The 15988-nt window shown below is 44.6% G+C and overlaps 1 protein-coding gene across 2 annotated transcripts; it reads left to right on the top strand.

Moving 5' to 3' along the window:
- Nucleotides 1-6328: 6328 nt before the first annotated feature.
- LOC308321191 (lysophosphatidic acid receptor 6-like) lies at nt 6329-11336 on the top strand. 2 transcript variants are annotated; one of them, XM_080772033.1, is made up of 3 exons: nt 6329-6357; nt 7132-7245; nt 10305-11336. In XM_080772033.1, the coding sequence occupies exons 2-3, from the start codon at nt 7232-7234 to the stop codon at nt 11293-11295; spliced, it is 1005 nt and encodes a 334-aa protein (XP_080628159.1). In that variant the 5' UTR covers nt 6329-6357; nt 7132-7231; the 3' UTR covers nt 11296-11336. The 2 variants fall into 2 exon arrangements, with proteins under 2 accessions (XP_080628159.1, XP_080628160.1); XM_080772034.1 differs by lacking the exon at nt 7132-7245 and having other exon boundaries at nt 6350-6357.
- Nucleotides 11337-15988: the final 4652 nt, after the last annotated feature.

A 15988-nucleotide genomic window follows, 5' to 3' on the forward strand; every position in this document is an offset into this window, starting at 1 on the left:
TAAGTAAAAGCATCAATACTGTATCCTATATAAACTGGCCTATGTAAAATCTGAATCCCTTTCCCCTCACTGTATTGTATTATGTATCTTTTCCCTTTTTGCTTCCTATAAGATGAATTCCTGTTCTGTTCTTTAACTACATAGAAGTGTCTATTTGTATGTCTCTAAATGTTTTGATGAATTGAACAAGGTGGACCCTGTTGTAAACAAGTCTAACGCTTAATTGGGTCGTCCACTCACAGTTAACAGTCTTTGTATTGAGTTTGTGCTTGAAATGTACTGTAATTCTACAAACTGTTAATAAATATTTCAATCAATCAATCAATCAATCAGGCTGTCAGGAAATGGAGGAGAGAGATGGAAGGGGGGGCCGACCACCAGTGGTCCTTGAGGGGATTCCAGGTGGTCCCCAGCTAAACTTATAAATGAAGGAGAGGTTGGTAACCAAATGGACCCTTATAGATCTTTAACTCTTGAGATTGTCATGGCCCTACAGTAGGTGCCAATGGCTATATTCTACATCGAAGTGCATTCTGAAATTGTGATAACCTTTGTGTTCAAGTGAAAAGTTTGCCACCTGCTGGTGTGTTTTGAGTTTGCAACTCACTCATTCATTGTATTAGCTCAGCCAAATAGTAGTTGGGTTCAGCTTAGTGTGTTTTCAGCGTGCTGATGCTCAGTGTGTGAAATGTTTGGTGCAGAGCTCACTTTCTGCCTTTTCCTTTGACTAGAAGCCCTCCGATTAAGGCCACGGCTGTAAGTTTATTGTATAATTTTGTGATTTTGTGTCAAGAAGTTTGTACGTGAATACCATATCATTTATTGTATTTTGTATTTCTGTAACCAGTTTTACCAACTTGTGCAAGTAAAGTAAAGATGAATGACGACAACACACCTAGTTTTTTTTGTCTTCTTGAACTTTTGAACCAAAAGGATCTGCCCAAGGGTCTACGTTTGGTGTCATTGTCCGCTGTGGTGTCTGCTGCTAGTAATACTAATAATACAGCTTTATTTGTATTTTGTATAGCACCTTTCATGACATGAAATGCAGCTCAAAGTGCTTTACAGAGCAATGGAGAAAGAAGGAAAGGAAAAGCAAGGCATAAACATTAAAAAAACAATAGCAGTAATGCAATACATTGAGGACAAATAAAAAAATAATAAAAGATCAATTAAAAGCAAGAGTGTAGAAGTGGGTCTTGAGCTGTGCTTTAAAAATGTCCACAGAGGCTGCCTGTACGTCGAAGGTATACAGTGGGAGTTTGTTCCATGCCGTCGGCCCCTAGAAGCAAAAAGCTGCTTACCTGTATTTTTTTTTAGGCAAAGCGAGCAGGCCAGCAGTGGAAGACCTTAGGGGCGGTTTGGGACATATTTAGGCAGGCAGTCAAGTATACAGGTAGGACGGTGTGAGACCATTGAGAGCTTTATAAACGAGTAAAAGTAAGTGAGTTGTGAAGTGTTCAGTATGTGGCTCTTGGTCGGCATACTGTACTTTCTTTCATTCTAAATTACTTTCTTATTATCCACGTGTTTCCCCGCCAGGCCAAGCCAAGGCACTGTCTGGGGCTCCGTGTGTGTGTGCGTGTGTGTGTGTGTGTGTGTGTGTACATTTTTGTTTTGTATTACTGTATTGTTGTATTGTTCTTTTTGCTTTGGCAACGTAAACGTATGTTTTCTCATGCCAATAAAGCCCTTTGAATTGAATAGAATTGAATTGTGTGCTTTGCTTTGATTCCTTCAGGCCGTGTTGCCATGTCTGCTTTTTTTTTTTTTGTCTTGATTCTGTACAGTACAGTAGTTGCTTGTTTGGGCTTGCTTCCACATGTCTTCACATCAAGGAACCCCAGATGAATATGTAATTGTCCACGGACATCCATCTGCACATATGTTGTGCCTTTTCTTATTGAAATGTTTAAAAAAAATCTATTTATTCTCAATGTGTTTTTTAAATAACAGACAGTATACAACCTCACAATGAGCTTGTAGATCAGCTATTTTCCATTTTCCATTTGTGTTTTCATAGACCTGGGCCACTTGTTTCTCTTGCAAAACATGGCAACACGGCAAGAGGAAGAGGAACTTATGCAGCCACACACACACACACACACACACACACACACACAAACGCAAAGACTTATTATGGGCCGTATGAAAAAGGCAGATACTAAAAAGCGTATCTGTGTCTCTCTCAACCTGCTCCACAGGTAGATGACCCCAGAGAGACCCCCCAGGCTCAGCTCTCTTCTCCTAGAGGACCCACTCTGTATGCTCTGGACCCCAGAGAGACCCCCAGGACCCACTCTGCATGCTCTGGACCCCAGAGAGACCCCCAGGCTCAGCTCTCTTCTCCTAGAGGACCCACTCTGTATGCTCTGGACCCCAGAGAGACCCCCAGGCTCAGCTCTCTTCTCCTAGAGGACCCACTCTGTATGCTCTGGACCCCAGAGAGACCCCCAGGCTCAGCTCTCTTCTCCTAGAGGACACGCTCTACATGCTCTGGACCCCAGAGAGACCCCCAGGCTCAGCTCTCTTCTCCTAGAGGACACACTCTGCATGCTCTGGACCCCGGAGAGCCTGCCCTATAAACCCCTGCAGGGCCACTACACCACACCAGACCAGAATGCTACAGTACAATGCTGCAGTACCAAACATCCAAGGCTGAGTCAGTGAGAAGATGGCAGCCAGGAGAATGAAGCTGGGTCCCGGTCGGTCGGTACTCGGTGCCGTTGGTACTGGGAGCAGAGTACTGGCCCAGCTATAGCCCGGTGTATGGAGGAGAGTACTGGCCCAGCTATAGCCCGGTGTATGGAGCAGAGTACTGGCCCAGCTATAGCCCGGTGTATGGAGGAGAGTACTGGGAGGAGAGTACTGGCCCAGCTGTAGCCCGGTGTATGGAGGAGAGTACTGGGAGGAGAGTACTGGCCCAGCTATAGCCCAGTGTATGGAGGAGAGTACTGGCCCAGCTGTAGCCCGGTGTATGGAGGAGAGTACTGGGAGGAGAGTACTGGCCCAGCTATAGCCCAGTGTATGGAGGAGAGTACTGGCCCAGCTGTAGCCCGGTGTATGGAGGAGAGTACTGGCCCAGCTATAGCCCAGTGTATGGAGGAGAGTACTGGCCCAGCTATAGCCCGGTGTATGGAGGAGAGTACTGGGAGGAGAGTACTGGCCCAGCTATAGCCCAGTGTATGGAGGAGAGTACTGGCCCAGCTGTAGCCCGGTGTATGGAGGAGAGTACTGGCCCAGCTGTAGCCCGGTGTATGGAGGAGAGTACTGGCCCAGCTGTAGCCCGGTGTATGGAGGAGAGTACTGGCCCAGCTGTAGCCCGGTGTATGGAGGAGAGTACTGGCCCAGCTATAGCCCGGTGTATGGAGGAGAGTACTGGCCCAGCTGTAGCCCGGTGTATGGAGGAGAGTACTGGCCCAGCTGTAGCCCGGTGTATGGAGGAGAGTACTGGCCCAGCTGTAGCCCGGTGTATGGAGAGGATGGAGAGGATGGAGGAGACGCCGCTGGAGAGGGCTCATCAAGAACCAGCCGGACGGACGGAGTAGAAGACGTCTCAAGGTAGGAATTGTGCTTTTTTTTGTTTGCTGCTGCTTGTGGTGTCTGCTGTGTGTAGTTTGATTCTGCTGCTGCTTGTGGTGTCTCCTGTGTGTAGTTTGATTCAACCTGCTGTTTGTGGTGTCTGCTGTGTGTAGTTTGATTCAACCTGCTGTTTGTAGTGTCTGCTGTGTGTAGTTTGATTCAAGCTGAATTGTGGTGTCTGCTGTGTGTAGTTTGATTCTGCTGCTGCTTGTGGTGTCTGCTGTGTGTAGTTTGATTCTGCTGCTGCTTGTGGTGTCTGCTGTGTGTAGTTTGATTCTGCTGCTGCTTGTGGTGTCTGCTGTGTGTAGTTTGATTCTGCTGCTGCTTGTGGTGTCTGCTGTGTGTAGTTTGATTCAAGCTGCTTGTGGTGTCTGCTGTGTGTAGTTTGATTCTGCTGCTGCTTGTGGTGTCTGCTGTGTGTAGTTTGATTCAAGCTGCTGCTTGTGGTGTCTGCTGTGTGTAGTTTGATTCAAGCTGAATTGAATGCTGACTTGAATCCTCAGTGTGTACTGTTACTGTATATGCTGTGTTTTATCTGCAGTTGAACGTGTGCGTTGTAAATAACATGTTTTTCAGTTGTTTCAGAGTTAAATTCTTATTTTAAACTTGGTGTCAGTAAAAAGGAACATCACAGCATGGTGACTGCAGGGCAGTATTATCATGTTTGTTTTTAGTTTTCTTTTTCCAAAAATGACGTTTTAGCAAATTCAACATAATCAAGGCGGAACAAGGCAGAAAATCATGCAAGTCTGCCAAAATACAGTAAAATCCAGAGTCTTAATTGAACTCTGGTGGCGTAAATATGGACCGTATACTCCCAGGGTTCTTCTGCTGGAACCGTCACCACGCTGACGGGAGTCAGCGTGCCGATGACCGTGTGTTTGTCTGGGGGAGGAACGTACGAGTTTCAGTGCCCTGTATCTAATGCATTTTCTAATGGAGCCGATACCCCTGATAATGCAGCAAACATTGGCCCTTATAATCATCTTGTGAGCTTATAGTTACAGTAAGTAGCACATTGTTAGGAGCGTGGCTTGTGTCGTGGTCAGTGTGGTTTATGGCGGCACATTTTCATTTTAGTTTTAGTCATTAGTCTCTTGAATAGCTTTCCTTTAGTCACATTTTAATGTCACCCTGGAATGTTTTAGTGTTTAGTCTAGTTTTAGTCGACTAAATATCATATGATTTCATAGTCGACTAAATCTACAGTTGATTCAGTCGAACAAAATGTGTTTTGGCGGGCCTTGATGTCGTTGTAATGACATATTTTACACTTTGGTTGCATGCTGAAAATAGCATTGATGCCGTCGTAATGACTGATTTTACACTTTTACACAAGCTTGTGAGCTTTTAGATCGGCTATTTTCAGCATGCAACCAACTTATAAAATGACATATACTGGATCTCTTCTCCACTAGTCCCTTCCTAAGATTTTAGTCTAGTTTTTATTTGACGAAATGTGAGTATATTTAGTCTTAGTCGTCATGGCTTAGTTTTCATTTAGTTTCCATTTAGTTTCCGTCAGTGGAAAAAGGTATAGTCGACGAACATTTTTAGTCATAGTTTTAGTCGACGAAAACAACACTGGTCGTGGCGTTTGTGTGTAAAGGGAGCTACAGTAAGAGGACACACAACTCTGCATACAGTAGTGTACAGTGGTGTGTAGTACAGTAGTGTATAGTGGTGCAGTACAGTGGTGTTTGTGTGTAAAGGCAGCTACAGTAAGAGGACACACAACTCGGCATACAGTATAACTTGATTTTGATTTGAGGTAAAAAAAAAAAGTTTTCTTCTGTCTTCTGGGTTTGGGTTAAATGTGTCTTTCTCCTAACTTCAGGAATACGTTTCAAGGGGCACGGTGGCACAGTTGGTAGTGCTGTCGCCTCACAGCTAGAAGGTCCTGGGTTCGATTCCCGCTCGGGGCACTGTGGGTGCTGGCGGCGTGTTTCCTCCTCCGCGTCATCAGTGCCCATACCCGAAGGCAGGGTTGGCGAAAGGGCCTTTCTGTGTGGAGTTTGCATGTTCTCCCCGTGTCCCCTAGGGTAGGTACCCTCACAAAAACATGCAGTAATCCTGGTCTCTAAACTGCCTCCCCCTGGCCAGCCAGGGCGCCTGATGGAGGGGAAAGGAACTGGTTGGAATAACGTGTTCCTTCCACGCGCTACGTCCAACCAGGGAAACTCCCCCCTGTCAGGTTGTAAAGGAGCAACTTGGACACTCAGGCATGAAGGGAGCATGAGTTAAGTCCGTTGCTCTCCCCAGGTTGGCGGAGGGTGTGTAGAGCCCAAGATCACAGTAGATGATTGGCACAGGGGTGAAAAATGGGTTACAAAATCGTGGGATAAAAAAGAAACATAGCTTTTTCAGAAAACTTTCACCGTGTAGAAGACATTTTTAGAATCTGATCTCAGGTCAGAAATCGTTGTGTCCTCAACACTGGTGACATCAGCGTCCACAGGCAGAGCACTTTGTGAGGCTTATTATTCAGAAAACCCCAGACCACAGAAAATCCACTGAATGTTCAAAGTTCAGGGGGGGGGGTTTTTGCGTGCAATTGAGGTCAAAAAAAAGAAAGAAAGAAATGTCACCAGGCACCTGTATTTCAACCAGGCCCAACTGTTCAACCAACAATGCAAAAGAAGCACATGACTGCTGAAGCGTTCGAAACCCTGTTATTATAAGCAGAGAAGAGGATGTGGTGAAGAAAGACATTGCCGTATGGAAATTGCGTGGTGTCTGTTTGGATAGAAGGTAGAGAGTCTGTTTGCATAGAAGGTATTTGTCATTTATATTCCCGCAACAATAGTCAACTGTTTGCTTAGACACATAGTCACATGCATGCTTTTAGCACATGGACCGTATAGGGGCACTATTCTGGACATACCGCGGTATATGTCATCATAGGTGTAATGGGAGACAATTCAGGGGGAAAAAATAAATGTTCAAGGAAGGATTGAACTGCAGGTTAAGGTGTCAGACAAACAGGCCGGCCATTATCTAAACAAAACCAATAAAACAGGCTGTGGTGAGTTGAACTCAAATATTAATTGTCTTGTATGCCATGTTGCGTGTGTGTGTGTGTGTGTGTGTGTGTGTGTGTGTGGAGGAGTTAGTTGGTTTGGCAGATATAGTTTGAGGATCCAATGGAGTTAGGAGGCTTTCGCTGAAGCACTTTTTCATACTTTCCATACCAACACACAGACAGGGGGGGGGGAAAGCGCACACAACTCTTTCTTAAAAAAAGAGGAACCGAAATGGTGGTGTGTGTGTGTGTGTGTGTGTGTGTGTGTGTGTGTGTGTGTGTGTGTGTGTGTGTGTGTGTGTGTGTGTGTGTGTGTGTGTGTGTGTGTGTGTGTGTGTGTGTGCGTGGAGTGTGTGTGTGTGTGTGTGCGCGCATGTGTGGTTTCATGAAAGGATCCACATGCATTTATGCACATGCATTTAAACACGACACTTATTTGGACAGCACACTATAGGCTATATGTAATGTCCCTGGCTCAATAAAATACACATAATGTATGATTAAATAATAATTATTGGCTCTTTAAGAACGAGATAGGAGGTTTCGAAAAACGGGAAGTAAGACAGACAGACAGACACAGACTTGGAGTGTGTGGGCAGCGCAACTGCTGTGTTTTCCACTTGAGACATGAACAATATTAGGTAAGTGTTTCACTTTCTTCCAAAATGTCTCTCAGTGCCTACAACACAAACTGTTATTGACGAGTGTTAATCTAACTCTTTAGTTTAGAGTATACCCTTTCACACTCCAGTTAAACGAATACTTTGTATTGGTACTACTAGTAACTTTACAAAAGTCATACCCAGTGGATTCCTCGCGACCCTTCGTCAGTGTGCCAGAATAAAATCATGTGATTTCATCCATTTATTTATTTCATGATAATATTTTCAAATATGATAGCCCCAAAAGCATTGAAATCACTAGTCAAAATGTACTTTATGATTTGTTTGTAGTGGGCTATTCGAGACCCACCCGCTTGGCCTTGGACTTCAGTCATGTTGAAGACAGAATTTGTTCACCCATCTGTGACAAAAAAAATAATACAAAAGTCTTCGAGTGTGATGTGACAAATACACTGATTGTGATGAGCAGCAAGTTCATGCAGCAGTACTCCTATTGGGTGGAGCAAACATGACTCGAATAGCCTCCATGCATAATGATAATACTTTAACTTGTGTCTGTCAGTTGAGATTGTATACGCTTGGCAATACTATTACCACACGACTGGCATTATTGCATCACCAGAGGCAGAGGCAACAACGACACTAAAGCATACAGAGTCAAACTGTATACTAACCCCTTCAGTAAATAAACCTGGACATAGCTGTGGCTCTTTTCTGTCATCAAACGGTGTGTTGTAGATTGAATAATCTTCCAAAGATTTTTGAGTGTTGAGAATATATCAAGAAGATTCAGCAGAGTAAGCGCATACAGAGAGAGGAACAGGCCTCCAGGTCATATAAGTCTTCAAATTAGATATTGCATGGGTATATAGGTGCAGTAGAAAAAACGTTATTTCGAAAATAAAACTTCAAACAGCCATAACTTTTTTGTGTTGTCCTAGAAACACTACACGGGGGAAATGCAGGCTCTTTTAAATGGCTTCTTTCGTTGTCGCACAGTCACAACAGAGAATTTTCAATAAATCATTCAAAAACGCCTTTCTGCCATAGAGAATCTTACAAACTCCAATGAAATCAGCTGATCTGTCAAAGAGTTAAGGATCTGTGCTAAAGATAAGGGCGACACACACATAGTTACACAAGTACACATTCGCTGACATAGTGATAGCAAGCATGGAGAAGTCAGGTCAGCTGTTAGATTGACATCTGCAGTTGGAGTCAGAATGAGTACATTGATGTACTGTGAAAAGTGGCAAAAGTGCTATTGACTGAGATTGACAAATATAGAATGATACATTATATTTGGCATATCTATTTGGCATTCTAAAATAACCATTACAATTGTAGTATGTTTCAGTATCATGGTCAGTATCATGATCATGATGAAAGTATAGCAACTCGTAGTCATAATAAATAACGATGTGCACGATACTGACATGTTGCTGCCCATGCAGTATCATGGTCAGAATCATGTCAGATCATGGTACGATTACAATATCATGTCAATATTATGGGCAGTATCATGCCAGTATCATAGTATCATAGCCAGTAAGACCTCTGAGGTGACGTGCACGCACCCGCCTGGGTGACGGCAGACTGCTGGGCGAGCGCTGGCGCTTTGGCATGGGGGGGGGGTCAGATATGGAATGAATTCTGTACTGGCCAGGGTTTGATTAGGTCAGATCAACATCCGGAATTTCAGAACAGATCAGCTCCATATATGGAGATGTGATGGTGGCAGCGGTGGCCGTGTACAGGGTTTGATGAGGTCAGAGGTCAGATCAACATATGGAATGAATTCTGTATTGGCCATAATATGGAGCGTATCACGAGGTGTGACTGACGGACTGACTGACAGGTTAGGCAGATTTTCATAGTAAACTGTGACCTACAGTCGTCGACAGTGTCATGTCAGTATCACTTGTATAGCAACTCATAATTGCGAACGCAGTGATTGCGAACGCAGTGAGCACTTACTATGAGACCTAGCAGATCATGTCTGTCTGTGTGTCTGTCTGTCCCGCTTTTGTGCCCATATATGGAGCTGAGTGATTACGTAGAAACACTGTATAGAAACATAGCTTTTTCAGAAAACCGTCAGGATGTAGAAGACATTTTTAGAATCTGATCTCAGGTCAGAATTGGTAAATAAATAATAATGAAAGCTATACGTTTCAGAAAGCTTTGTTCTCAGTGTTCAGTGTGTTGTGTCACCCTGCAGTGAGACGTTCTCAGTGTTCAGTATGTCGTGTCACCCTGCAGTGAGACGTTCTCAGTGTTCAGTGTGTTGTGTCACCCTGCAGTGAGACGTTCTCAGTGTTCAGTGTGTTGTGTCACCCTGCAGTGAGACGTTCTCAGTGTTCAGTGTGTTGTGTCACCCTGCAGTGAGACGTTTCAGTGTTCAGTATGTTGTCACCCTGCAGTGAGACGTTCTCAGTGTTCAGTATGTTGTCACCCTGCAGTGAGACGTTCTCAGTGTTCAGTATGTCGTGTCACCCTGCAGTGAGACGTTCTCAGTGTTCAGTGTGTCGTGTCACCCTGCAGTGAGACGTTCTCAGTGTTCAGTATGTTGTGTCACCCTGCAGTGAGACGTTCTCAGTGTTCAGTGTGTTGTGTCACCCTGCAGTGAGACGTTCTCAGTGTTCAGTATGTTGTGTCACCCTGCAGTGAGACGTTCTCAGTGTTCAGTATGTTGTGTCACCCTGCAGTGAGACGTTCTCAGTGTTCAGTGTGTTGTGTCACCCTGCAGTGAGACGTTCTCAGTGTTCAGTGTGTCGTGTCACCCTGCAGTGAGACGTTCTCAGTGTTCAGTGTGTTGTGTCACCCTGCAGTGAGACGTCCTCAGTGTTCAGTGTGTTGTGTCACCCTGCAGTGAGACGTTCTCAGTGTTCAGTGTGTTGTGTCACCCTGCAGTGAGACGTTCTCAGTGTTCAGTGTGTTGTGTCACCCTGCAGTGAGACGTTCTCAGTGTTCAGTGTGTTGTGTCACCCTGCAGTGAGACGTCCTCAGTGTTCAGTGTGTTGTGTCACCCTGCAGTGAGACGTTCTCAGTGTTCAGTGTGTTGTGTCACCCTGCAGTGAGACGATGTCCGACGACCCCGCCGTGCGCGTCGTCCAGTGGATGATCTCCGTGCCGGCGTTCGTGTTCGGCCTCCCGCTCAACCTGGCGGCGCTGTGGCTCATCCTGTTCCGGATCCGCCGCTGGACCAGCTCCGTGGTCTACCTCACCAGCCTGGTCGTCAACGACTGCCTCCTCATCTTCTCCCTGCCCTTCAAGATGTACGCCTACAACAACCCGCACTGGGAGCTGAGCCGAGGCTTCTGCACCTTCCTGGAGAGCCTGGTCTTCGTCAACATCTACGGCAGCATCGTGCTCACCGTGTGCATCTCCGGCGACCGCTTCGTCTCCCTGCAGTTCCCCTTCAGGTACAAGACGCTGTGCTCGTCGCAGCGGGCCGCGCTCGTCAGCCTGGCGGTGTGGCTGCTGGTGTTCATCGGCACGGCGCCCGTCCACACGCTCCACAACGACGACCGGAACAACAACAGCACGCACACGTACTGCTTCCAGGGCTTCTCCGAGAACACCTGGTCGCGGCTCTGGATCATCGGCGTCATGGAGGCGGTCTTCGTGGTCTGCGCCGTCACCATGCTGTACCTCTCGGTGCGCGTCATGCAGATCCTCAGGAAGCTGAGGAGCAGGAACCCGCTGGACGGCAAGCTGCGCGGCAACCGGTCGGTGAAGATCGTCCTCAGGAACCTGGTGGCGTTCCTGGTGTGCTTCGTCCCGTACCACGCCATAGCGCTGGTCTACTTCCTGGCCAAGCACAGTGACCTGGGAGACGGGGTGATCGGGCCGCTGAGGAAGGTGGTGCACATCAGCACGTCTCTGAGCAGCATCAACTGCCTGACGGATGGGATGTGCTACTACCTCATTCTGACGGAGAGTCTGCAGTCCGCACAGCTGGAGAGACGGAGGCTGTCCAGCAGAGGGACCACAGTGAGGAACTCTGTTGACAAACTGAGCGAACAACCTCAAATGGACTTGGAGAAATTGAATGCAGCCTATTGATATCAGACCAGAGGTCCCCCGGACGTATACAGTGTCAGAATATCTGTTTGGATGATTTCTTTATTGTCTTTATTTTATACAATATAATAGATTTGTACAATTTATTTTTAAGCAAATCATTGTTTTTTTACACCAACCAGATTTGTGAGTGTAACTCTGCATGGAAGAAGCATGAAAACGTGTATACATTTGAAACCAGGTGTTAAGTCTCAGGGTGACTCCATGCCACTACGATGGGCTAGTGACACTTCTGACCCGGACGTGGCTAACGATGGCTGCTAAAAACGGTAAATAAATGACCATTAAATGACATTAAACAAACCCGAGAGATCTCGTGTTGGCAAAGACGGCTGCGAGCTCGAATCGTGAGACTTGGCGTGTGTGGCAAATATTGTGTTAAGGACACCTCGACACATTGCCGGGGCTTCTGCTTCCCAGGTGGGAACAATTTAACAATTTTGACATTTTACACAGTCTAAATAAGTCTGTATATAATAATAAGTCTAATATGTCATAAAGCGGTTATGCCGTGATTACCCCCCCCCCCCCCCCGGGCCCCCCCCCCCCCAAGACATGATCATCAGACACTATATCATTATTGCCACCGAAGGTCGCAGATTACTATGGAAACTTGAAAAACCCGGTAGTCACGTGGCGCCTCCAAATATGGTTGCCAGTCCATTACGCCTCGTGACGTCACGCCTACAATCCCTGTTATATGCCCATATAGGCTACTTACTGTATATGGCCTTACTAACGAGTAAGACGCGCAAACGCGGGAAGGGAACGCAGATCGTAAATTGCAATAACAATTCACCATGACTCAGCCATAACCATATAAGGAGTCCCCAAAGCAGCTATACGTCCAAATATGGAGTGTGTTGCATCAATGACAAACAAATCACTCGGCTCCATATATGGGCACAAAGGGGACACACACACACGGACAGACAGACACACAGACAGACATGATCTGCTAGGTCTCATAGTAAGTGCTCACTGCGTTCGCAATCACTGCGTTCGCAATCACTGCGTTTGCAATTAGCACACATTTCACACCCTACCCGGACCGAAAAGGTGAATGAAAATATATATATATGTATCCATGTGAAAAAGGTCCATATATGGGCATTCCCACCCAGCCGATGCCCCCTAACGCAATCCCCGTTTTGCCCATATATGGAGGTCTCTGATGTCATCAAGATTATAAGCCCATATATGGCAGTGTCAATACAGGGCCATATTGTGACCGTCTCATGATAAACCAGTGTGGTTGCCGCGACGCGAGTCACACTTGAAAATGAACCAAGTCAAGGTATACAACACATGGATCTGCATAATGTGAAGATCACAACACTGACCTCATCGAACCCTGGATAGCCATACATGGTTTGACTATACTATCTGCAATATTATGGAGCCGGCCAGCAACTCTATATACATCTGACCTCACATCTGACACCAGATTACTATTAGTTTAACTCCTGCTTCTCAACTGTGCCATATTAAGAAGCTCTGTTGTTTCAGCGTGACCTCGTCCTTTTATAGAGCGATGTCGCTTCTCTCCCTCAGGGTGTCATACTTGTACTATAGGAGAAAGAGTTTTCCCAAAAAGTGTACAGAAAGTGTTAATAGCACTTATTTGGCCACACCCACCGGTGCATTAAATATGCCTGGTTTTCAGGTGGCTGGTGATGTTTGTTGTATGTCAACATTATGACAAAAGGGGAGGGGATGTTATTGTGATGTCACAATATGTGATCAGGGACAAATTAGCCATTGGGCCAGTGGGGCCGTGGCCCAGGGGCTCTTGGCTCTCAGGGGCCCTTCAGGGAAATTAGACTGTAAGGTACAAGGTTTGATTGAAATTATTATTATCATTATTTCAATATTCTAACCATGCACCTGTTGGTCTATCAGAGTAATGTATATGATAGACACATGCAAAACAGAACAAGTATACAGTATAACTGTATAAAGTATTTTTTTATAATAACCCTCATGAGTCATGTCTAGTATCAGCCTCGGTTACTTGCTTTGACATAACAACCCTATAGCATTAACCTATAGCGGTTTTCAATGAATTTCCAAAAGCCAAAGAGAAACTTTGTGGACGGCAACGTTGTTAAATCTTCACACATGTGCAGAACGGCTGCAATTATTTTAGGCATACAGTACAGAGCTGTAAGACTTATTATTTACTGTGAATTGCTATTTATCTTGTTCTGTATAAAGCACATGTTTTTATATACAAAGAAAATGTAAATAAAGTATGATCTTTATATGGGAGAGTTACTTCCATGCATGGTCCTAAATATATTTTACAATACATTTTTGCCAGTATTTAACTATTTTGAAACATCTTTTTTCTCTCCCTACAGTCAAGTTATACTAACAACTATTCGGTTTAATACCGTTAATGATAAGAATATCATTCGGAATCGTCAATGAGCCGCATGAGTAAAAACTGTAAAGTAAAATAAATGAAAGCCTTTTGTTATACAGTTGTTGCACCTACAGTATACACAGTTATTGTCACGATCCGCTCCTCGGACCGTGAACTTTGAATGTCCTTATTTTGAGTTTGGACTATAATATGTATTTATGTCTTGTATGTATTTGCTCTTGTATTCCTGACTGTTTCTCGTTGGTTTTGGTTTTCTGTTACTCTGTTGTTGCCTTAGTTTTGTGTATCTTATTTTGTAGTATTGTTCCTAGTGTTTCCTGTCTTCCTAGTTACTGTTAGTTACCTTGTCTATCCTACCTTGTTATTTGTCAGTGTGTCCACCTGTGTCCTTTTAGTCCCCTAGCCTATCCTGTGTTTGATTGTATTTTGAGTTCACCTGTGTCCTCAGTGTTACCCCTGTCTAGTGTCTATGTAAGCCCTTTGTTTGCAGTGTGTCCTGGTTGGTCCATAGACCTCTGTCAAGTGAGTGTACATGTTTTGCTGTGCCTTTGTTTTGCCCTATCTTGGTTTATTGAAATAAACACTTTGAAGATAGTCTGCTTTGCATCCTGTTGCCTGCTCTTGGGTCCACCTGTAATGCATTCCTGACAGTTATCCTGTTACATGTTACAAAGCCTTTCCACATTGGTACATAGATTCCGTACATAGATCCTACATCACTTGGATCTCCATATATGAAGCTGACCAACCTCGACTCTTCATCAGCTGGATCTCTGTATATGGAGCAGAACCTGAATTAACATCAGCTGAATCTCTGTATATGGAGCAGGACCTGAATTAACATCAGCTGAATCTCTGTATATGGAGCAGGACCTGAATTAACATCATCTGGATCTCTGTATATGGAGCAGAACCTGAATTAACATCATCTGGATCTCTGTATATGGAGCAGAACCTGAATTAACATCATCTGGATCTCTGTATATGGAGCAGAACCTGAATTAACATCATCATCTGAATCTCTGTATATGGAGCAGAACCTGAATTAACATCATCTGGATCTCTGTATATGGAGCAGAACCTGAATTAACATCATCATCTGAATCTCTGTATATGGAGCAGAACCTGAATTAACATCAGCTGAATCTCTGTATATGGAGCAGAACCTGAATTAACATCAGCTGAATCTCTGTATATGGAGCAGAACCTGAATTAACATCATCTGAATCTCTGTATATGGAGCAGAACCTGAATTAACATCATCTGGATCTCTGTATATGGAGCAGAACCTGAATTAACATCATCATCTGAATCTCTGTATATGGAGCAGAAACTGAATTAACATCATCTGGATCTCTGTATATGGAGCAGAACCTGAATTAACATCAGCTGAATCTCTGTATATGGAGCAGAACCTGAATTAACATCATCATCTGAATCTCTGTATATGGAGCAGAACCTGAATTAACATCATCATCTGAATCTCTGTATATGGAGCAGAACCTGAATTAACATCATCATCTGAATCTCTGTATATGGAGCAGAACCTGAATTAACATCATCATCTGAATCTCTGTATATGGAGCAGGACCTGAATTAACATCATCATCTGAATCTCTGTATATGGAGCAGGACCTGAATTAACATCATCTGAATCTCTGTATATGGAGCAGAACCTGAATTAACATCATCATCTGAATCTCTGTATATGGAGCAGAACCTGAATTAACATCATCATCTGAATCTCTGTATATGGAGCAGAACCTGAATTAACATCATCTGAATCTCTGTATATGGAGCAGAACCTGAATTAACATCATCTGGATCTCTGTATATGGAGCAGAACCTGAATTAACATCATCATCTGAATCTCTGTATATGGAGCAGAACCTGAATTAACATCATCTGAATCTCTGTATATGGAGCAGAACCTGAATTAACATCATCTGGATCTCTGTATATGGAGCAGAAGTTAGAACCTGAATTAACATCATCATGGATCTCCATAGTATAGAGAAGACGCCGCCGTCACTCTGAGATCAGCAGGATGGACGTCACGTGACCAGCTCAGTAGAATATAGTACAAGAGGAGCAGACCTCCCCAATTATAACAGATTCCAACAAACGCACTCGGGACTCGCCGAAGATCTCAATTCCCCAGAATCTATACCTTCTCCGCAGAATCTCCAGCAGGACTCTTCTCAGACACATGTGGACACGACACGACACGACAGGACACATCGCACCTCTTCCAGACTCTACCTTCAAGACCTTTGACCTCGCTCA

Source organism: Protomyctophum bolini (genome assembly GCF_963924005.1).
Source record: "Protomyctophum bolini genome assembly, chromosome: 9".
Classification (NCBI taxonomy): Eukaryota; Metazoa; Chordata; class Actinopteri; order Myctophiformes; family Myctophidae; genus Protomyctophum; species Protomyctophum bolini.